Below are 24,541 nucleotides of genomic sequence, written 5' to 3'. Positions count from 1 at the left end.
AAAGAAAAGAAAAAGAATATCCATAATATATTATTACAGAAAAAAAAAGCTGGAAAAAATAAAAATGAAGAAATTTACAGAACAATGTGATTTGGGGGGAAAAATTGCATACAAATAAATTTGCAAAGAAAAAAGACTAGAAGGATACACACAAAAGCATTCATACTGGCTGTATCTGAAGAGTGGAAGCAGAGGTGGGAGTGGGAGTGCACGTTTGCTTTATGCAAGTCTATAATGCTTGATTTCTCTTTCAACAAATGTGTGTATTCCTTTTGTCATAAAAAGAAATTAATCAGCCCGGCACAGTGACTCACGCCTGTAATCTCAGCTCTTTGGGAGGCCGAGGCGGGCAGATCACCTGAGGTCAGGAGTTTGAAACCAGCCTGGCCAACATGGTGAAACGCGTCTCTACTAAAAATACAAAATTAACTGGGCATGGCGGTGCGCACCTGTAGTCCCAGCTACTTGGGAGGTTGAGGCAGGAGAATTGCTTGAACCAAGGAGGTGGAGGTTGCAGTGAGCTGGGATTGTACAATAGCACTCCAGCCTGGGCAAAAAGGGCAAAACTGTCAAAGAGAGAGAGAGAGAGAGAGAGAGAGAGAGAGCAAGAAGCAAGCAATTAATAACAACTGCAACCTTAAAACATGAGAAACCAGAGCAGGAACCACCGGGTCAGTCTTGGAGGACAACGATATACATTAAACACAGTGTTGGAGGCCACTGTGGTGGGAGGTGAGAATAATGAACAAATAGTGCCTGCAACGCTAAAGGCTGTGGCTGATTTAGAAGGAGATGGGATAAACTGAGTCAAACACAAAGCAGAAAAGAGGGAACTCACTTCCATATGCAGTTGATCTCAGGAGATCATTGAGTCCACAGCCCGGCTGGAAGTCACCCCCATTGAGATAGATGTCAGTGTGGCCCACGGTCATGTGAATACCAATGCTCAAGCTGAAGGAACACGTGTAGGTGTGGAGGACATCCACAAAATCTGCATCGTCCGGGGATAGCCTCTTGTGGCTGTCTGCCCCTTCCAACATGGGCCCAGCAGGATCCCAGCCTGCAGCAGAAGGGGGCCCCAAATCAGCTATGTCAGGTGCACCAAGTCAGTGAGTCCTGATTACAGGTTAAGTCTGAGTGTGCAGAATGAAGATACCCTCTGAGCTCAGTCGGGAGTATCAACACATGGAAAGCACGGAAGAAAATAAGAAACCCATTTCCATATGCTATTGACCCCAAGACATCATTGCGGAAATTAAATTCTATTGCTATGGAATTGATACTTCTGAAGCCTTCATGTATCCTGATGCCTCAGCCAAACCCCGTAAACTAGCCACAAGCTTCACGCTGCCACCAAGGAACCGCTCCTGTTAAAACCGCAGCAGTTCTAGAAAGAATTCAGACTGCCTGAAACTAAGCCATTTGTCCCATTCTTTCTGCCACCGAGCACTTTTCACGTCCTTAATTTTAGCAGAATTTTTACAGAACAACTAAGCTGCCTACATCCTTCCGGAAGGAGAGCCCAGTCTCCCCACACTGAGCTATTTGTATTTGGACTTATTCTTCCCCTTCCCTTAGTTATGAGTCAGGCCCGGGGTGAAATGGTGAGAGAGGAGGACATCCAGTCAGCCAACACACTGAGAATCCATACATCAGGCCCCCGGGATTCCTCTATTTCGCAGTCACAGGGAGAAAACCTTTCCGCCTCCAAACATGTTGTGTTGAGCAGGCAAGTGGCACTGTTGAGAGCACTGGTTGTCATATTTGAAAGTGCACAAATAGCACTGGGAACTTGTTAAATTTACATTCCACCATACAGCTACAAAAAATTCTGGAAGGACACACAAGCAACTAGTTCTTGTATGCATGTGTGTTGGGGGAGAGGGTAGGCAAGGGAGCTAGACAGGTAGAACAATAAGAGAGACTTTTCACCATCTTTTGATTTGAAAATCACATTAATGTCAAACCATTCCACAAAAGAACTTGCAAACTATAAAATGCAGGTTCCCAAGTCCCTGACCTCCTAGCAATTCTGGTGGGTAGATATGAATTATGGAGCCTAGAAATAGATACTCATTCCCCAGATGCTCCTAAAAGTAGCATCTGTGGACCAAATACTGAAAAACTTCCCTGTGCTTCACTATCATTTATAAACTGGAAGCTGAATTTATAACTTAATTCATACAGTCTCTGTGAAATCTGAAGAGACTGAGTGCCCGTCAGTATCAGTGACAGTTACCAAGCCCACGTGATTGCAGGAACCAGATTTATCCCAACCAGAACAGCTCTTTGCCCCACAAACACACAGGAAGGACCTGGAGAAAGTTAAGAGATGAAATGTGCCAGAGAGGAAGGGCCTCTAGAACAGTGGTTCACCCCTACGTGTGGTTCTGCCCCCAGGGGACATCTGGCAATGCTTGGAGACCTTTTTGTGGCCCCCATTCTGATGGAGAGAGTTGCTAGCATCTAGCAGGGCCAGGACAGGAATACAGCTAAACATCCTACAGTGCACAAGTCAATCCCCCCGACACACACACACACACACACACACACACACACACACGCACACCCCACACCACATCAAAACCTTACCTGGCCCCAAAAGTCAGTGGTGTCTAGGCTGAGAAACCCAGGCCTGGAAACACCAAGGCTGGGTGGAGATGTGACCGATAAGAGTGCTGAAAGGAGGAAATGGGTAACTGAACCATGTTCACCAGACCCAAGCACATTAGAACCAGGAGACTTGAGAGGGTAATTTCAGGATAAACAAGAGGCAGAGCTACTGTCTAGAGTGGACGGTCAATTTGCAGAACTCATTACTCATGAGAACACCATGGTCAAGGCTGAAATGCTATGTAGTTTCCAAAAATTTAGATAACTTTATGTGTGACCAAGACAGAAAGGGAGCCCAGGCTCCTTGAGGGTTCAACCCTAGCCCAGGACCCAAAAGAAAGATGGCACAAAAGCAGTGTCCTCCCAGAATAGCCCATGACAACCCATTTCAGAGGCCACAAGGACCATGGTACTGACAGAGTGGCCTCTCCCTGCCTCTCACCATGTCCCCTGGAGAAAAGAGAAAGACAGAGCAACATTCTGCTTTGCAATCAATACAAGAGAGAGGCTCTTTACTCGGTGTGAACAAAGTTCCCCACCAGACAGTCAGTGCCATGGAACCAGGCTGTGCTGGAGGAACGCGGGCAGCAGATGGAGTTTCAGAGGCTGGCTGGCAGCAAGGCTGGGCCTTCACCTACCCAGCCAGAGCCTGCCTGCCCTGCTCTGACTGTCCCTGACACACATCTGTGGCCCACAGATTCAGGGGCGCCGTGACACATTTGACTTTTTTAACTAGGGATGAATGAGGAGAACCGCCCCCTTAAATAAAGGGGAGATAGAGAACCTCCACCTCTTCCATTGAGTCATAGACTGCTCCAAAGTTGCTTTGTCCGGTAAATGGAGCACACACACATGCACGCAAAACTTCTAGGGCTGTGCATTCTGGCCTGGAAGGGCAGGGCCTGCTGTAGTTCAACAGCTACTTTTTTGTTTGTTTGTTTGTTTTGACAGAGTCTTACTCTGTTGCCCAGGCTGGAGTGCAGTGGCACAATCTTGGCTCACTGTAACCTCTGCCTCCTGGGCTCAGGTGATCCTCCCACCTCAGCCTCCCCAGTAGCTAGGATTACAGGCCTGCACCACCATGCCTGGCTACTTTATCTCTACCTACAGAAGAAAGGCCGCATGGCACAGCAGAGAGGTGCATGGGATCTGGAATCTGACAGCGTGGGTTTCAGTCCCAGCTCTGCTACTTATAGGGCCCAGGATATTGGGCCCTTTGCTCAATCACTGAGTCCTAGTTTCCCCATCTGTAGAATGTCCAGGGTTGCTATGTGGCTCAGAGATAGCATAAAGTAGCTGTCACACATGAGGTATTTGACATTAACTAGCATCTAGCCTACGCATAATAGACATTGAATCCACATTTCTTGAATAAATTCGTCTGTTTGCTTACCTGTTTATAGCAAACAAGACACAGGTTCAATTACAAATATATGACCTCTGTTCTAGTATATCACAGATGTCTCTCAGAAGCCTAAGAGGGTAAAACTCTAGCTAACCCCTAGCCACACCCTCTGGCCCAAGCAAGATTGGGGTTCAGGTATCCCCTTACAAGGCCCAGGCTAAGGACTGCCTGGTGGCCTTGGCATAGTGGCATCACGGGACACAGGACTGCAAGCAAGCCTCAATCTGTCCTCTTACCAGTTGCGATCACCTGGTCCACAGGTCCATGAGATGTCTATCAACGAAGGGGAGAGGAGAGGATACAGCCTCCCCCATCAGACATGCACAATAGCGTGTGTCAGATAAGTCAAATAATCCTGAGGTGCTGCTTGGCAACTGGACACAGGCCAGGCCCCTGCTCTGCAGAGAAAGGCCAGACAGAAGAGGCTGTGCTTAGGGCATGTGGCCCTCCTGCTCCATGCAAGCATCGCAGAGCACTAATTAGCATTCTCCCTGGCTTCCCTGCCATCCTCAGGGGAGAAACCCTCACCCCAGCGGATGCCACTCAAATAGCAGGGGGAAAGAACTGCAAAGGTTCCTCCCTAGCCCCATCTCATTTCCGATCTAGAAATAGACAAAGGCAAGGTCTGCAGTTTGTCATTATTACTGACACTCTGGACCTGACTCTGGTGTGTACTATAATTTGAACTCAGTCACCTGGATCTGAAACATCACACCTCTCATTCAGGGGCTAGGCAGAGGCGCTCAGACAATGGAACCCGAGTGGTTTCAGGTCAAACTACTTTATACAACAAGGGGTTGATGAGCAGTCATGGCTGGCCGCACAATCATAGCCCACTTTGGGCAGCTCAAGCCCCACACTCTTGGAAATCAAAAATAAAGCTCTCAAGCTGGGATGAATCAAATCATTGAATCAACAGGCATGTGCGTGTGTGCGCGTTCGTGCGTGTGCATGCAATTACTAGACTTAAGCCCAGGGACAAGATTCAGGAGAGCCAGGAAAACCTCACAAATACTCTTTAAAATGCTACCATATCAACTTGTCACTGAAACCTGAAATTCCACCTTTACCAAATCATTCTTTAGCTAAGGACTCTCTTCTACCTGAGTTTTGTTTTGTTTTTTGAGACGGAATCTTGCTCTGTCGCCCAGGCTGGAGTGCAGTGGCACGATCTCAGCTCACTGCAACCTCTACCTCCTGGGTTCAAGTGATTCTCCTACTTCAGCCTCCCAGGTAGCTGGGATTATAAGCCCTCGCCACCACACCTGGCTAATTTTTGTATTTTTCGTAGAGACAAGCTTTCACCATGTTGGCCAGGTTGGTCTCAAACTCCTGACCTCAAGTGATCCGCCTGCCTTGGCCTCACAAAGTGCTGGGATTACAGGCATGAGACACTGTGGCCAGCCTGAGTTTTGTTTTAAACTGAAAATGCTGCAGGGAAAAGGATTGTTCATATATTTCCTTCTAGGTGATCACCGTTAGTATCTTGGGAGTGAGGGGGAAGTTAGAGGTGACTATAAATAAAATAATGCTGGAAGGAGGATAGAAGTTCAGGGCAACAAATTTACCATTAATTGGAGCACAGAGGAAGCTCTATGTATATACCTGAGGGGTCCAAAAATGAGAAAGAAAACCTTTCACACTTCTCACAATCATTACATGATTTCATCCAAACTCTCACATTAAAAGCTCACTAAGATGTAGTTTTCCACATGGAAATTCAATTTTCTGTTGGCCAATATCAGAAAGGTCCCTTTTATTACAAAGTTGAACCACCCATTCTAAATTGGTAGCTATCATTCATAAATATGCTACCTTAACATGGAAAGAGGCTATTGGGAGACAAGATAGAAATCAGAGGCAGAGGCCAGGCTCAGTGGCTCACGCCTGTAATCCCAGCACTTTGGGAGGCCAAGGCAGGTGGATCACGAGGTCAGGAGATCGAGACCATCCTGGACAACATGGTGAAACCCTGTCTCTACTAAAAATACAAAAATTAGCTGGACGTGCTGGCGGGCGCCTCTAATCCCAGCTACTCAAGAGGCTGAGGCAGGAGAATAGCTTGAACCAGGGAGTTGGAGGTTGCGGTGAGCAGAGATCATGCCACAGCTCTCCAGCCTGGTGGACAGAGCGAGACTCTATCTCAAAAAAAAATAATAATAAAATAAAGTAAATCAGAGGCAGAATTCAAACTAGAATCTACCATTCATTCTTTCCCCTGAGGCCTTGGGTGGAGACCTAAAGTGAACACCCAAAAGCTTTGGGGCCAGGGCTCCATCCAGCTTCTGGTCTTGTGTTACTAGCTGTTTGCCCCTGGGCAAGTTGCCTTCCCTCTCCGTCTCTGTTTCCTCACCTGTTGGACTAGACCCACGGTTTTCAAACTGTGTTCCCTGGTGCTCTGAGACTCTGAGATGTTTCCAGGGAAGGCAAAAGCTCCCATTGGTGAGGCTAACACAACCTGTCGTCATATACCCACCCCGCTTCACCCACAGCACCCCCCTCTCTCTGTGTCTCATATACTGGGGGCCTGTGCGAGTTCAACTTGAAAAAAAAAAAGTCCTGTGACTAAAAAGGACATTTGGTCAGGCTGGTCTCAAACTCCCGACCACAGGTGATCCACCTGCCTTGGCCTCCCCAAATACTGGGATTACAGGCGTGAGCCACCGTGCCCAGCCCCCTCCTACTTTTAGAGTACGGGTCCTCAGTTTTTTTTTTTTTTGAAATGCTTGGGACCAGGTGAGTTTCAAAATTCAGAAGTTTTCAGATTTTAGAAAGGCATTATGGTGCATATACCATATATTATATAATGCTGCCATTGGGGTCTGAGCTATCCCCCCTGGGTCAAACACCCTAATATTTCTGCAGAGAAATACATAACCACTCACATTTGAGGGCAAACATAAAGATAATCAATAGCCTCCTGTCATCTCAGGCCAGGTTTCTGCTGCCAAATGAGTTCAGATTAGGTAAGGCCAGGTCTTCCTGCCAAACAAGTTACCAAACACATTTTCCAATTTTGAGAGACTGTGGATTTTGGAACTGGAGGCAAGAGACTGAAGGCCTGTTGGAAAATAGGCTTCCCCTAGTGTCCCCATCTAGGGAACCTCAGGCATCCTCTGCACCCTTTCTAGTGGTGGCATGTGCCAGGCATTCATCCAGTTTGTTAAGTGAATGATTAAAGCCATGGAGAAACTCCTAAGAACAACAAAATTCCCCCTTCCAGCTTCGCTGATCATGCACAGTGCCACCTAGGAGATGGCCCTGCTCCCACAGTGCAGCTCATGTCACTGATGGCCCCTGCAGCTTAACACTAGGTAGGTGCTGTCATCATAACCCTGTTTCAGAAAGTCATAAATGGACCCCAGCCAGCACTCTTCCAGTCATCCTGGGATGCATCCCTGGATAACTGACGAGGAAGTTAGAGTATCAAACTCTCCTATAACCCAGCAGGGAAAGATGCCAAATGACCATCTTGGAGTTAATTTATCTGAGAGTTAAGAAGCAAAAGGAAAATGATATAGCAGTGGAGAGGGTAGAGGGAAAGGAGGGTAGGGGGAAGAAGGCAGCAGATGTAAGAGGGATAAGGTTCCAGAAAATGCTGCTGAATGCACATGAGCAGAAACCAGGTTAACTGTCATGAAAGTAATGAACAAAAGCCCCAACCAGCAGAAATCTGAACCATGGACACAACAAGTTTCACAGCTCCCACCTTCTACCCAGAGAGCCACTCACGCAGAGACCAGATGAGGAAGTCTGGGAGAAAAGGAGGTTGCTGGCTTCCCGAGACAGATCTGTGGATACACCCATATATAGACAAAGACTCCTCCCCTTGCCGTCTGACCTGCTCTGACCAGAGTTCTCTAGCTGCCTTCCTTCTACTTTTGTCCTGGGGCATTTCAGCCTCTGAGACTTTCTGACTGTTCTTCACGCAGATGTCCTCATGCCTCCTTCTCTCACCTCCTTCAGCTCTTTGCTCAGTGGTCAACTTCTCCATTAGGCCTTCCCTGACCACATTGTAAAATCGCGCCACCTTCCCCCACCAGCATGCCGCACCTTCCTCCGCTGCTTGATTTTTCTCCATAACACTGAGCACCACTGATGTTGTGATCAGTGCACTGTCTGTCTTCCCACCACTGAAACATAAGCATCACGAGGGCAGAGATTGCCATCTGTTTTGTTCACTGCTGTCTCCCCTGCTCCCAGAATAGTGCCTGGCACTAAGTAGGCATGCAGTAAATGCTTTTTGGAATGAATGAAATGACTCACGCATACTCAGAGGCAGGGAACACAGAAGTTAGAAGGAACTTTAGCATTTTACAGGTGAGGAGCCAGAGATGAGACCTGCCCCCAGGCAGTGCTTTTCTACTTAGCACCAGAGTTGGGAACATGTTGAGGAAAGCAAGGTTTTCCATTCATTAACAGTAACCCTCCCACACATGCATAAGCGACACAGACCATGTGGCACAAGCTCAGCAGACTCTAGTAGAAGATGAGATGATGGGGTTCAGTTTAGGGGCTACCCAGCCCTCCACTGTTTAACCAGCTGACTGAGTTCTCGCTCTGGGTGACTGACTCTGGCTCCCTCAGGGCAGGCGGCCTCCACTGGAAAAGGCTGCAATACAGAACCCAAGAGGAAGAAAAGCTAGAAGCAGGAGGAGGAAAGGGAGGAGGAGTGGGAAGAGGAAGAGCAGGAGCAGCACAAGAGTGATGAAGAGGAAAAGGCTGGCAACCTGGGGGAATAAGTCCTGCAGCTAAGCCTAAGTGACCCACTGGACTCTAACTGCAAGCACGAATCAAACCAAAGCCAGCTACCCTGACACCTGAACTTTCAAGACACCTACACCAAGATTAAAAGGCAGCTGCAAGAGACAGAGCTCTTTCTGACAACCTTCCTTGACTCTCAAACCTCCAGGTTCAGGCATGAGGACAAGGTTTCAGAGCCGCTGGCAGGCCACTCGGCTGGCTGGACAGCACCAGCACGGGCTGAGGCAAGGAGAGGGCTGGCAAGAGCCAGCGCACCCTGCCAGCCTTCGCCTCTTGCATATCTTCCGGGGATGCCCCCATCAGAAGCGCAGAGAGGCAAGTGGACTCCAAGGTGGATTGGAGAAGAAAATGGGCAGCGCAGTGGGAAAGGAAGAATTTCAGAGGAACAAGGAGGGATTGAAGAATCAGCAAGACACAGGGGACCCAGCACAGAGAAGTGGCTGGAGGGAATAAAAATAAATGCACGTTACCTTCCAGCCATCCCTCCGGATCAAAAAGTGCGGGCCTCCTCGCAGCAAAGCAACAGTAGAGGCTCCAGAAACAGAGCAGAGGAACGGAGTTTCTCCTCCTGCACCACCACACCCCCTCCCCTGAAACAGGAGTTTTAAAAGACATCTCTGGGTGTTTCCAGCAGTCTGGGCCAGTAAGACCAGAAGTGGGCAGCCTTCTCTCGGCCAGGGGATGGGAGGCTGGAAGCGGAGAAGGTAGTAAATGAACATTTGGCTGCTGGGAGTCGCGGGCGGTGGCAGGGAGCCTGTGAAGGGTTTCCACCAGAACCAGCTCCGTCTGGAGCCGCCCAGAGGCAAGGGCTTGCTGCTGTCACACTCCTATAGAGGTAGGTTTTTAAAGAATGGGAGTCATCTGATCCATTGTCAGATAGTGATTTGCGTAATTTATTCCCGTCTCTGGTCTCTGATTGGTCACACCTTCGCGGACACCGAGACTGGAGAAAGATTGAATGAAAGCGCTGCACACTCACCGCCTGGACGCTGCACGCTCGGCCTCGCTTCCTCCCGGGCCGCTCCGCAGGCAGCTGCGACTCCAGCAACCCCAGCTTTCTCCCACTGCCGTTCCCCGGGCCCCCAGATCCTCCTCTCGCCCCTGCCACCCCAAGTGGCGGGAGCGGACATCTTCCCGAAATCCTGCGCCCGCTGGGGACGCGATCCCTGGAGAAGGCGGTCACCCTCTGCAAGGTGCAAAGCCACATTCTCTCTGGAATTGGTCCATCCGCGCCCCTGGCCGGGAGTCCGTTTGGGGAGAGCCACCCGGCAGTCCCTGGGTCCTTCTCCCACCCCTCCCGCCCAGCGAGGGCTGCAGCAGGTGCAGCCGCTGAGGCCGCCCGATAACCTGGGGAGCCCAGGGGCTGTGGGCTGTGGCCGGCGCTGGAGGATCGCACAGTCCCTGCTCGGGGTCCTCGCTCCGCCACTCGCTGCAAAACTCCAGGCGGGTCAGCCAGCTTCTCCGAGGCGGCTCTCTCCTCCGCAACAGGTGGGTGAGAACGGATCGGAGGGTGCGGTATGGCGGTTAACGTATCCGCCAACACAGGGAAGTTGGGAAAACTAAGAGTTCACGTAGGAAAGCACTTAGCGCGGGGTGGGACTCGTGGCCGGCGCTCTCCTCCGGTCGGGTGGAGGGCTAACAGGAACACCGGGAGACCCCCTCAAAGGGATCAGGGAGCCGAGGTTTGGGGTCTAAGACCCTTGGCCGGCGCCTGGTGTCAGCGCATGCGCAGTAACTCCTTGGTGCGTGAACCCGGGCACCTCCTCTCTCTCTTTTCTCCATCATTTTCCCCCAGGCTCTGCTTCTCTTTTTGGATCAGCGTCCTGGAGCAGAAAGCAGAGACCGGAGAGAGAACTTGGCGCAGAGTCTGCGTCTGGCGCTGGGGAGCGGGTGCTGAGCCGGGAACACTTGCCCGGAGGCTGCACCAACAGCCAGTGTGGACGCAGAGCGGGCGGGAGAGGCGGAGAGGCTGCGCCCCGCGATCCAGCCTGGCTCCAGCCCGGAGGAGCCGGCTCTTCAAGGCGACACCCTGGACCGTGAGTAATCCTGAAGTCGCCCTGAACAGGTCCTGCCCCTGCCTGGGGAAGCAGCTCCCCCCGCAGCAGCCCCGCGCCCCTTCCTCCCTGGCGTCCGGGCTCCGGCTGGAGAGACCTGTGTGCGGAAACCCGGCCGGAGCCAGCAGATCCTGTTCCCACTTCCCCTCCTTTTGTCACTCCACCTGCCAGCGGAGCGGCTGTGTCCCTCCCGTGTGCTATCATTCATGAACAGCACGCAGGCTGCCTTTCGTTTTTTAGTATAGATCTCAATGGTCTGTATGCGATGGTGAATGTCACCCCCAGATACGTTGTTCCCATTCTCTGTCTTCATTGGCAAACCATACATATAGAAGTCTGATGTTATCTCCGTTTTACAGACGGGAAAACTGAGTCATGGGGACAGGCTGCAGATTTGAAGAAAGGCTCAGGACAACCAGGTCTCTTTCCTCTGCTCTAGGTTTCATTTGGCCAATTGACCTTTAAATATGAGCCCTTGGCCACCCGCTCTCCGTCTCTTTAGTGCGTGAGCCAGGGAGTAAGCTGTAGTCAAAAATCCTCTTCCCTAGCCCTGGCAACATAGACACTCATCTCTACCAAACAAAACAAAACAAAACAAAACAAAAAACAGCCAGGCCAAGTGGTACACCTGTGGTGCAAGCTATTCATACTTGGGAGGCTGAGGTGGAAGGAGTCCTTGAGCCCAGGAGTTCAGGTGTTCAGGGCTGCCATGTACCATGATCACACCACTGTACTCCAGCTTGGACAACAGAACAAACAAAAACAAACTCCTTCCCTGTCCTGAGTTGCTCACAGCCGTGGTCCTTAGAACATTAACTGGATAATGTTGAAGGTGTGTCTCGAGAGCCTTTGTCATTGGTGAGACACCCCCACAGAAGCTAGGGTATTTTGCGGGGTATTTTTGTAAGATAGTTCTGCAAAGTTGGTTATCCTGACTAGAAAAAAAGAAAAACCTGTGTTTTCCAACATCCATTTCTTAGCTGCCAAGGCTATGAAACTGTTTAGGTTTTATTGCTAGTTGATTAGAGTGCCCTCCTGTGTCTCCATATTAAAATACCATGCAAGAACTTTCAAAGGACATCATGAAATTATGACTGTGGCACTTTGGGAGGCCGAGGCGGGAGGATCACCTCAGGTCGGGTGTCTGAGACCAGCCTGACCAACATGGAAAAACCCCGTCTCTACTTAAAATACAAAATTAGCCAGGTGTGGTGGCACATGCTTGTAATCCCAGCTATTCGGGAGACTGAGGCAGGAGAATCGCTTGAACCTGGGAGGCGGAGGTTGCGGTGAGCTGAAATCATGCCATTGCACTCCAGCCTGGGCAACAAGAGCAAAACTCAGTCTCAAAAAAAAAAAAAAAAAAAAAAAAAGAAATGATAATTGTAGTGTTAGAATGTATGACATCAACTGTTCTGCTTCATACTTCCCAGAAGAACAAGGAGCTCTGAAAAGCCTCCCGCGTGAAGGAGTTGCAGCTGAGGAGTGTCGGTGGAAACTTTTGCTGCCTTGCAGTCAAAATTTCAAGGTCTCAGGCAACACAAGGAAAGGGTTCCAGTCATTCTTATTTGGCAGCCCAGCTTCTAGAGAACCTTCCTATGTTAAAGGAATAAATCTTCTGCTTATGATAAGAGCCCACTTTCCACTAAAAATAGCTCAAAAGCAATTGCTCACCTTCCCAGCCTCCCTTGCAGCTAGAGTCCCCGATTCAAACTCAATCATTTTGAGCTCTGAATTGGAAGCTAATGAGACTGGAAGCACATACCCACTCCACTCTGCCAATGGGCAGCCAGCTCTGGTTCTCTGAGGCAGCAGTGGAGTCACCCCCACACTAGTCTGCAGTGGGAGTTGGGACATTGCTATCTGCCTGAGCATATCCTCCAAGCTTGGTTCTTCTGCCCTGCAGAGACTCTAATTGTTACCCAATATTCTCTTAATGAAGTCCTCTTTTACACACATTCTCCAGACACTGTTTATATTCTCGCAACTCGGAAAATGACTGAATTGCCAGATGTTTATCGAGCAGCTACCAGGGAGGAAACACTGGCCTAGAGACCATCCCTGTGCTCTCACAGACACAGTGCAGAAAGTCCTAAGTACCAGAAAGCTGGCTGGTAAGTAGGAGTTCCCAGATATCTGGACCAATGCTGTGCAACAGAAATATATAATACAAACTGCACTTCGTGGTCAGCTTGGGCTGCCAGAACAAAATACCATAGACTTAGTGGCTTAAAACAACAGAAATTTATTTTCTCATAGTTCTGGAGGCTAGAAGTTCAACATCAGGGTATCAACGTAGTGGGTTTCTGGTGAGGGCCCTCTTTCTGGCTTCTAGACGGCTGCCTTCCCACTGTGTCCTCACATGGCAGAGAGAGAAAGAGAGAGAAAACGCTGATGTCTCTTCCAATAACAACTCTAATCTCATCATGCTGCCTCGTCTCATAACCTCATCTAAACCTAATGATCTCCCACAGGCCCCATCTCCAAATACCATCATAGGGAGTTAGGGCTTCAACGTAGGAATTTGAGGGGGTCACAATTCAGTCCACAGCAGCACGTATATAATTTTGTGTTTTCTAATAGCCCTATTATAAATGTAAAAAGAAACACATAAAATTAAGTGGCTGAGTGTGGTGTCCCATGCCTGTACTATAATCCTGGTACTTTTGGAGGCCAAGGAGGGAGGATGGCTTGAGGCCAGGGGTTTGAGACCAGCCTGGACAACATAAGGAGACCTCATCTCTACCCAAATAAATAAGTAAAAACATTTTTTTAAAAGAAATAATTATTAATAATATATTTTACTTAACCCAACATATCCAAAATATTTCAACATGTTTCCAAGATAAAAAATTATTGAGATATTTTACATTCTTGTTTTGAATTCCAGTGTGCATTTTACACTTATACCTCATATCATTTCAGACTAGCCATATTCTAGTGCTCAATAGCTACATGTAGCTGCTCGCTACCATTTTGGACAGCATATATCTACAGTGTTACAACTAAAACAAACCTTAGAGATCACTTAGTACAACCATCTCACTTTACAGATAATGATCCCGAGACCCAGCCAGATTAACTGACTTACTCAAGATCACACAGTTGGTAAAAAGGCAGAGATGGAACACAAACTTGAACTTGAATTACCGATTCCCGTTTTTTTGTTTTGCTTTGTTTTGTTTTTTAGAGACAGTGTCTCACTCTCTCACCCAGACTGGAGTGCAGTGACACAGTCATGGCTAATTGCAGCCTCAAATTCCTGAGCTCAAATGATCTTCCCACCTCAGCCTCCCAAGTTGCTAGACTACTAGTGTGCACCACCATGCCCAGCTATTTATTTTCTTTTATGTTTTTGCAGAGACAGGCTCTCGCTATGTTGCCTATGCTGGTCTCAAACTCCTGGGCTCAAGCAATCCTCCTGACTGGGCCTCCCAAAGTGCTGGGATTACAGGCGTCAGCCTTGGCTCCCCACCTCTAATTCCAAGATCGGTGCTTTCCCCATGGCCTCTCCCCATTCAAAGACAGAAGAGATGATGAAGGATTGAGAGGACCAGACTTAGTGGAAGACCTGAAATAAAGAATACCATTGCCTCAAAAAAAAAAAAAAAAAAAAAAATACATACATGACCCCTTCATATACTTATTAAACACCTACCATATTCCTGGCATTGTGCTAGATGCTGTAGGAAACTGAAAAAGAAATGAGAAATAGAAATGAATGCACAGCTTACTCACACTCTGAATTCCACGTGCAGAGAAGAGAAAAAGTACAAGTGAAGCAAACTGATAGGACAGACCATCGGCTGAAGGTAAGACTTGGGAAGACCGTAAAGGATGAAAAACCTTTACTTTTGGGCTCTTGGTTAGCACTTGGGTCCTCCTGAGTCATTTGCCGCCTACACAGTTTAGAAAGGGAGAGCCAGGCTTCCACCAAGGGAGCAGCATCCCTGTGCTTACCTGGTCTTAGTTCTGAGTAACATGTAGCCTGTCTATTGCCTCAATAAGTTAAGAGGCCTGAAACCTCCAACTGCTTAAAGGTTTTTGGGGGATTTTTCTGTTTGTTTGTTTGTTTGTTTGTTTTTTGAGGCAGCATCTCGTTCTGTCGGCCAGGCTGGAGTGCAGTGGCTTGATCATAGTTCACTGCAGCCTTGAACTTCTGAGCTCAAGCAGTCCTCCCACCTCAGCTTCCCAAGTAACTGGAACCACAGGTGCATACTGCCACGCCCAGCTAATTTGTTTTGTTCTGTTTTATACAGCGACAGAGTCTCACTATGTTGTCCATGCTGGTCTCAAACTCCTGGCCTCAAGCCATCCTCCTGCCTCAGCCTCCCCAGTAACTGAGACTACAAGTGTGAGCCACAGTCCCCGACTCTTGCTTAAGTTTATATTAGCAGCAGGACTTCCTCTAAGTGTGGTCAATGGAACAGCATTTCCCAATGTGTGGCCCTAGGATATTGTTAGGTGTTACATGGAATAAAAATGGGAACATTGAGTTAAACAAGCAAGAACAGGCTTTTTCACTGCAGAGCTTCTCAGCACTTTTAATATGTCTTATGCCATCAGTGGCTCAGCTTCAAGATCAGGATCCTTAACATGCCTATACCGCCTTCCACGGACTGGCCCAAGTGAATGGCAGCACCTCACCTCACACCCTTGTCCCTCTGCCTTCCTGCTACACTGGCCCTGCCGCCACTTCCTCTAGATCCATGTCATCAAGGGCAGCATCCACAGGCCACTTGTGGCTACTGAGCACTTGAGACACGGCTACTCTACACTGAGATGTGCTGGATGCAGAAAATACCCACCAGATTTTGAGGACTTAAGACTAAAAAAAGAAAGTAAATTCTCACACTAATAATTTTTACGTTGAATGCCTATTGGAATAACACTAGGTTGGACAGACTGAGTTAGGTAAAATATATTATTAAAATAATTTTCAACGGCTTCTTTTTACTTTTTATAATGTGGTTGCTGGGGAAGTTGTTAATTCCATTATGTGGATCACAGTGTATTTTTATTGGACATCCTAAAACCTCAAGATCTGGCCGTTGACCTACTTAATGCGAACTCTGCAAGCTTCAGATACCTGTTTGCATCCTTTCCTCAAAGCCACTTTCCCTGACCCCTTGCCGAGGTTTCCTATAGCATGTTCCTTTCTTTTGTAGAACTTAGCTTGGTTTGTAATTATACAGTATTTGTTTGGCGATTTGACTAATGCCCATCTCCCCATTAGGGTAAAAGATCCATGAAAGCAGCAATTGGGTTTGCTTTCCTTTATTACCATTCTCCCAGAGCCCAGAATAAAGCCTGGCACGTAGAAAGGGCTTATTACAGGATTACGTGAGTGAAGTGTGTTGTGAATCTCCAAGAAAGGGACCGAGTTTTCAGCTTTTACTAAATTGATCTGACCACAGCACCCTCGCCCCAGAAAGTGTTTAACGAGTGTTAAACTAAACGTCGCCTGGGAAGGACCCCGACTTCTATATTTGAGTCCTTGTGGACAAACCACAACCTAACTTAATTGGGAGATGAGATTGAAAACCTAATTTAGGAGTATGTGCCTGTAACAATAGCTGAGTCTTGTCCAAACTCAGCAGCCACAGTTCAGCCACTCAGAGACTGCTGAGTGTTCAAACTGTGTTCAAATAAGGCAAATGTCAACCTGTAACTAGTCCAGTTGTTTCTGTACCTCACTGCCGATTTCTGTATGTCACTTTCCTTTTTTTGCCTGTAAATTTGTTCTGACCACAAGGCATCCCTAGAGCCTCTCTGAAGCTGCTGTGATTCTGAGGGCTGCCGGATTCGCGAATCGTGCATTGCTCAATTAAACTCCTTTAAATTTAATTTGGCTGAAGTTTTTCTTTTAACGTGAGGGATCAGAATTCTCGAGGAACACAGTCTGCGAAGCATCAGGTGAGAGACTACAGAAGAAGGTGATTGAGCCTAAATTGATACTTCCCCTTGCAGTGTGACCTGAGCTCTCCTGAATGATGAAGGTAGCTTCTGATAGGTGTATTTTGGTTTCTTTCTTTTTTTTTTTGTTTGACAGGGTTTCACTCTGCCACACTCGGCTTTTTTTTTTTTTCCCCCTTCGTAGAGACGTGGTTTCACCACGTTGCCCAGGCTGGTCTCGAACTCCTGAGCTCGAGGGATTTGCTCACCTTGGCTCCTCAGAGTGCTGGAATTACAGGTGTGAGCCACCATGCCTTGCCTGGTTTCCCCACCCTTGCAAATCATGAGCTCCAATTTCTTGGAGTCTTCCAAAACATCTAGGGGAAGCTGAATAATTTATTTTTGTGCAACTTCATGCATGCTGTTCATGCATCGTTTTGTGTGTTTTTTTCCTGCATTTAGATAGACAAGAAGCAGGTGAAAAATTAGGTTTAACCTGCGTTTGGGGGAGTTCAAAAGGATTTACTTGAGAACCCCACGGGGCCTGGCACATTTCTTTTGGGAGAGGTTGTGCCTGGTAACTGGCCACGTTATGAGAGGCTCAGGGAATGGTTGTCAAGCTCCACTCACCCCACCCTTCCCACTCTTATAAAAAACAAAAGCATACCAGAGTGGTTCAGCTCAGAGTGTGTTTGTTTGTTTGTTTGTTTAGAGATGGAGTCTCCCTCTATTGCTTCTGTCACCCACATGATCTCTGCTCACTGTAACCTCTACCTCTCAGGTTCAAGCAATTCTCTCACCTCAGCCTCCCAAGTAGCTGGGATTACAGGCACGTGCCACCACACCTGCCTAATTTTTGTATTTTGTATTTTTAGTAGAGACAGAGTTTCACCATGTTGACCAGGCTGGTCTTGAACTCCTGACCTCAGGTGATCCTCCCGCCGCGGCCTCCCAAAATGCTGGGATTACAGGCATAAGTCACCGCAGCCAGCCAAGAGTGTTATTTCATTTACCAGATTAATAATCATCTCCTGCTTGTCCTGTACACAAAATCTAAATGACCACTGATGAGATCAGCCAAGAACTTCATGACTCTGAGCAGGCCTAGAGACAGCTGATGTGATGCCTCGGTTCTTGTCTTCTTGGCTTAAAATAATCTAACCAGGAAACACACAGCAAAGGAAGTGTAGCATAGAGTAATGTATTGCAAAAGAAAAATACTATTTTGAGAGTTAGGTGCAGGATAGACAGTTGATATGGTTTGGCTCTGTGTCTCCATCCAAACCTCACCTTGAGTTGTAATCCCCAGAATCCCCACGTGTCAAGGGCAGGACCAGGTGGAGGTAATTGAATCCTAGGGGCGGTTTCCCCCATGCTGTTCTCATTATAGTGAGTGAGTTCTCACGAGATCTGATCGTTTCCTAAGTGTCTGGCATTTCTTCTGCTGCCTCTCACGCTCTCTCCTGCCCTCCCGTGAAGAGGTGCCTTCTACCATGATTGTAAGTTTTCCGAGGCCTCCCCAGCCATGCGGAACTGTGAGTCAGTTTAAGTCTCTTTTCTTTATAAATTACCCAGTCTCGGGTATTTCTTCATAGCAGCGTTAGAATGGACTGATACAACAGTAGACCCTGAGAGTGTTCAGAGCAGGCTGCGTGTAAGGATGAGACAGCAAAGCCTGGCACTAGGGGACTCCCTATCTGGAAGTCTTACATGATTATTCATAAGAAGGTGGGAAGAGGTGTTGCCAGTAAGCATGTTGTGGGGGTCTTCTGGGTCCACATGTGCAGTAGCCACATATGTTTGTTCGTAGGTCACGTGTCTCATTGGCATCTTAAATCTCCAAGGGCTGTGTCTTTTACTATTACAATGAGCAAAGGGTCAGTCTGAGGACAGGGAAAATGAAAATGTACATGCTCTCTAGAGGGGAAGGTCCCTACTGAAGGTAGCTTTGCTTGAATGAGCTCAGTTACAATGCGAATGCGGAGGCTTGTTGTGTTGACTGTACGGTCATCGTGCTTGCTGCCTCCCAAGAACATGGTGGCTTCCTTGACTACCTGTCCTGCCTCACTCCCAGGGTCAGAACTGTAGCCAGCACTGTCCTGATGAAACACAGCTGGGCACACCATGCAGCCACCTGCTGGCGTGCGGCTCTCTCCCGTCACTTCACAGACTGAAGAGGGCAGGGCAAATGCAGACTGGAGGCCTAGGTCAGCAAGTGAAGGTCAAGTTTAAATGCTTTGGGCATCTCCAAAGTTCTGTGGGGGGAAAAAACAAAGCAAAAACCTGATCCAAAATGGTCCATTTTCTAGCAAAATATGTGATAAAGAACTGATTCTAGAAGATCTAGAATAAATGGACCAATAAACACAGGAAAAAAATTAATAAAAATGACTATTCCTGTCCCATCCAACCTCCCACCCCAAAATGTCAAGGGCATGTGGTTCCCAGGTCAATTTCCTTAAACCACTGAACTCTTGGTTAAATCCAATGTTTCACCTATTCTTGTACCTATACCACCACAGCAGAACAAACTAGAATAAAATACTGCTAAATTCAATTAATGACCACTAACCTCAACAAGCCTTTTTTTTGTTTGTTTTTTGAGAGGGAGTCTCGCTGTGTCACCCAGCCTGGAGTGCAGTGGCCAGATCTCGGCTCACTGCAAGCTCCGCCTCCCGGGTTCAGGCCATTCTCCTGCCTCAGCCTCCCGAATAGCTGGGACTACAGGTGCCGCCACGGCGCCCGGCTAGTTTTCTGTATTTTTAGTAGCGATGGGGTTTCACCGTGTTAGCCAGGATGATCTCCATCTCCTGATCTCGTCATCCACCTGCCTCGACCTCTCAAAGTGCTGGGATTACAGGCATGAGCCACCACGCGCGTCCAACCCACCATTTTTGTTTGTTTGTTTGTTTGTTTGTTTGAAACGGAGGCTTGCTCTGCCGCCCATGCTGGAGCACAGTGGCCTGATCTCAGCTCATTGTAAGCTCCGCCTCCTAGTTTCACGCCATTATGCTCCTGCCTCAGCCTCCCGAGTAGCTGGAACTACAGGCGCCGGCCACCAAGACCGGCTAATTTTTTGTATTTTTAGTAGAGACGGGGTTTCGCCGTGTTAGCCAGGATGGTCTCGATCTCCTGACCTTGTGATCCGCCCGCCTCGGCCTCTCAAAGTGCTGGGATTACAGGCGTGAGCCACCGCGCCTGGCCGGTTTTCAGATCTTATCTCCAGGCTGAACCTCCTCCCTGAACCCACACTTGGGTATCCTCTTACATACATGAAAAACATCTCAAATGCATCATGTCCAAAACTGAAGCACTGATCATCCCCAGAAACCTATTCTGGCCTCCATCTTCCCAGTCTCAATAAATGGCAAACAAATCCTTCCAGCCACTCCAGCCAAACACTGGAGTCAGATTTGACTTCTCACATTGTTTTCTTTTTTCTTTCTTTTTTTAAAAAAATATTTATTTATTTTTTATTTTTATTATTATTATTATTATTTTTGAGACGGAGTCTCGCTCTGTCGCCCAGGCTGGAGTGCAGTGGCGCGATCTCGGCTCACTGCAAGCTCCACCTCCCGGGTTCAGGCCATTCTCCTGCCTCAGCCTCCTGCCTAGCTGGGACTACAGGCGCCGCCACCACACCTGGCTAATTTTTTGTATTTTTAGTAGAGATGGGGTTTCACCATGTTAGCCAGGATGGTCTCCATCTCCTGACCATGTGATCCGCCCTCCTCGGCCTCCCAAAGTTCTGGGATTACAGGCGTGAGCCACCGCGCCCAGCCAACTCATTTCCTCTTTTACTATTTATCATCTCTCCATCTTCCTGGGTGCCTGAGCATAGGGCATTCCTAACAGCAGAGTGATTCAATGTCAGTGGAAGATGGGGACAGAGATTATTGGATAGGCAACTGACAATCCTTATGACAGTGTCCTGCTTTTCAAAATATTGACTTGGAATCTGAGGTCTCTGGATCATGTATATTCCTACCTCATCCGGATATTATTTTTCTGAAGAGAAGGAACACAGAAACTGCAAAGCAGCCCACATAGCTTTATCTGAGTTCATCTTCTTGCAGGACTTTGCTAAAAGTAGCAGTAAGAGCCACTTACACCTGCATGTAATGTTTTAAACATTTTCTGCCATTTTCTTTAGTTTTACAGTCTCATTAGGCATGTAGTTCATTTTAAATATACATCAAATGATGGTGTAATCAAATGGTATTATTTCTTAATGCCAGCTCTGTCTTGTACCATATGAAACTTACCCAACTACTTTCTGACTACCTTGTTCAGCCACATTTTAGTTTGCATTACTATCAACGCCTCACTTGTAAATTATGCCTCTTTCAAGAATTGTGTTTAGTAAACACATAAAAATGTATAACCTTAAAACATATCTGGAGGAAGACAGTTCATGGCTGCTTCTGGTGGCTTCATACTCATTAAACAAATGATGATTGTCTTCCATTCTCAGGATATCAGAAATAGAAGATTGCTGGTTGGACTTCAGCCTACTCTTCCTCATTCTAAAGAAGTCAACAGAAGAATGGTTGACTTTTATCTCTTGATTTATTGCTTACAGACAGTGAATCATGCCTGTTCTCATTAGCCAAATCTACTGCAAGAGTGGCTATGACAATTAGTTTTTAGCTGGAAATATTGGCAAACTTCAGTAATACAAGGATCATTCAATAATTAGGAAGGGGAAACAACATACTGAAAATACAACATGCTCCCATCATATACCCATGTGTACTCACACACTGTGCTTCATCTTCTGCTATTATGAATGAATGTTTAGGCTTCTATATTATGCTAAGACTTCCCCTTTTATACTATATCCCATACCCACATTCACAGTTGGTCTGCTCATGGATATAGCTCCTTTGATTCTGTCCTCTTTTGGCTAATTCAGGTCTGCTTCTCTGCTAGGTTATATAAATCAGCTTAAAAATATACAACCATTGTGGTACAACTCCTGCATCAAAACATGTTTATTACACAAATATCCTCTATCAGCTCATGTTTCATTTCTTTTTTATTTTGAGATGTCTGATGAGGTGGGCATTAGACATGTCGCTGTTTATATTTAAATTAATTAAAGTAAATATAATTAAATATTCATTTTCTCAGTTGCACATTTTAAGTGTTCAGTAGCCACTAGTGACTATCATACTGGATAGTGAAGATTATATAATATTTTCATTTTGTAGAAAAATCAATTATATGACCATATATAATGAAAATATGCAAGTTTCTTAACACCTGAAGATAATTAAATAGTACATATCGAGATGTGGGAGACACAACAAATGTTCTCTGCAAAGGAAAAATTATAGCCTTAAATGCATAAATTAGAAAAGAAGAAAGTTGAACTCTAATGAGTTTAGAAAATCAGCAAAAGAATAAACCCAATGATTGTAGAGTAAATAATAAGAAAATAAATTCATAAAATGAAAACTAGGCCAACAAAGAGGATCACCAAAGCCAAAAATTGTTTTTCTAAAATTAGTGATAACATTTATCAACCTCTTCAGACTTATCAAGGAACAATAAATGTTACCCAGAAAATAAATATTAAGAATAAAAATGGGTTTAATGGCATACTTAATGATTAGAAAGAAAATGAGGGCACACTATTAATTACTTTGAGTAAATTGAAAGCATAAGCAGAAATACACAACTATCTAGAAAAATATTACTTATCAGTATTTAATCAAGAATAAATAACAATCCTGAATAATCATTTAAGTATTAATTGGTGTAGTGGCCAATAAAAAACAAGTAGCACTAAATGGTTTTATAGATTAACTCTATAAAATTTTCAGTAAGTAGATCATTCCAAAACTATAGAAAAGTAGACGACAGAGATGAAGAGTATTCTGCAAATCATTCTGTTAATTCATTAAACTTAATGCTATACCTGACAAGAGTACAAGAATATACAGAACAATAAAGAAAGAGGAAAAAAATTTAAAATACATTACAATTAGTATTAAATTATGTAGCACATAAAAGTGTATAATATGAACAAATCTAATTTGCCTTAAAAATACCAGGTTGATTAAACAATAGAAATATAATTTTCTACAATAACAGATTAAAGGGAAAATTATATAAACATTTCTATTGATGTATCATATAAGCTTTTAAACATAAACTTAAAACACACTTTTAAAACATAAACATTCAGTAACTATAAAAACTATTCTTAGCGTACTAAAAATGCACGGTAACTCATTTAAATTAACATAGGGTGTCTACAAAAACAACCCTACTTCAGTATTCAAAGAGAAGTATTTGAATTTCTCTTTGAAGTCAGAAGTAAAATATGAGTATCTATTATTACCACTTCTGTTCAATATTGAAATGGTAGTATGAACCAATGCATTAAGACTAAATCAATACAAAAACTAAATAAATAATAAAAGATTCTGTAAAAATAATGTAGAAAAAGCATTCATTATCAACCGGGCACGGTGGCTCATGCCTGTAATCTCAGCACTTTGGGAGGCCAAGGCGGGTGGATCACAAGGTCAGGAGATTGAGACCATCCTGGCTAACACGGTGAAACCCAGTGTCTACTAAAAATACAAAAAAAAAAAAAAAAAAAAAGTTAGCCGCGCTTGGCGGGTGCCTGTAGTCCCACCTACTCAGGAGGTGGAGGCAGGAGAATAGCCTGAACCCGGCAGACGGAGGTTGCAGTGAGCCGAGATCCTGCCACTGCACTCCAGCCTGGGCGACAGAGCGAGAGTCCGTCTAAAAAAAAAAAAAAAGAAAAGAAAAAATTCCTTATCTAGCAAGCCTATTTTACTGCACATTTACGTCTTTGCTCTCACGTGTCTTTCTTCTCCATTTTCTGATTGGTTCTACACAGGCGGCATCTACAATTTTCAGGGTTCCATGAAGGCTGCCTTCCTGGTAGGTGCAGCCAGTGGCAGTGCCTTGCAGAAATTTGGAGTCCAGGAAGGCCAAGAAGCCTGAACATTTCTGTCTCTTGTTCCCTCTGTGGCGAGATGTTCAGCAGAGACTATTTCTTTGTGATGCTACATTCGAAAAGATAGTTTCTTTCTCTGTGAGGCTCCTTATATCCCACTTTCACCAGGTTCTAGCTACTCCTGGAATGCCTTGGTTTCCATGCACAAATACAACTATCTTCTTTCATGATCTTATCAGCAAAATAAAGTGTCAGAGGATTTTGAAAGTGGCAGAGGTTTTTGGATGTTGCTAAAGCCTGGTTGCTTGGCCTTTCCCTGGTGGTTCTTCAGCTTTTCCGTCACTTTTGAATCCAATCCCTGGTATTAATGTCACTCTCAGTGAAATAATTACAGTGATTTCTCTTTTCCTGGCCTGACCCTAGTGATACAGATATGATCCAATAAGGAGAAAAGGGAGTTCCTGGGACAGTGATGAACAACTACGCAACAGGCTGAAGGGGAATTAAGGAAGACAATCAATTGATAAAATCCTAAAACAGAAGACTCAATAATGTGAGAAGGGTTGGTTCTGAAGTATTTCTTGTGCTCCTAACTCAATCTACAGTAACTAAAATATGAAATCTCCACTCCTCACTGATATTAATTTCAGAGACTCTGACAGCAGCCAACTCTTACTTTCATGACATGACCTAGTGCAAATTTTTCTAAAATTGATGATTGTTCTACACAAAGGGTCCAAAGGTTGCCACGTCCTTGGAAGGCAAAGTGGTAAAGGAGATACGCTTCCTGAAGAGATTCGGAGTCTTTCCTTTAAACTGGGAAATACGATTTCAGAAGATGCAGCAGAGAGATTTCAGGAGGAAAGTTGCCAG

At 46.0% G+C, this 24,541-nt stretch overlaps 1 protein-coding gene across 1 annotated transcript; it reads right to left on the bottom strand.

Annotated features, from left to right (window-relative positions):
- Positions 1–586: 586 nt before the first annotated feature.
- Positions 587–9,912, bottom strand: LOC116275913 (endothelial lipase-like). The gene is made up of 2 exons (XM_031668995.1): positions 9,762–9,912; positions 587–1,060 (listed from the first exon to the last, which is right to left on the bottom strand). Exons 1-2 carry the CDS (start codon positions 9,910–9,912, stop codon positions 783–785), a joined length of 429 nt encoding a protein of 142 aa, XP_031524855.1. The 3' UTR covers positions 587–782.
- Between the last annotated feature and the right edge of the window lie 14,629 nt (positions 9,913–24,541).

This window comes from Papio anubis, chromosome 7, assembly GCF_008728515.1.
Source record: "Papio anubis isolate 15944 chromosome 7, Panubis1.0, whole genome shotgun sequence".
NCBI lineage: Eukaryota > Metazoa > Chordata > Mammalia > Primates > Cercopithecidae > Papio > Papio anubis.
Note: the sequence above shows the minus strand (reverse complement) of the source record. Positions and strands in the feature narration are given on the sequence as shown.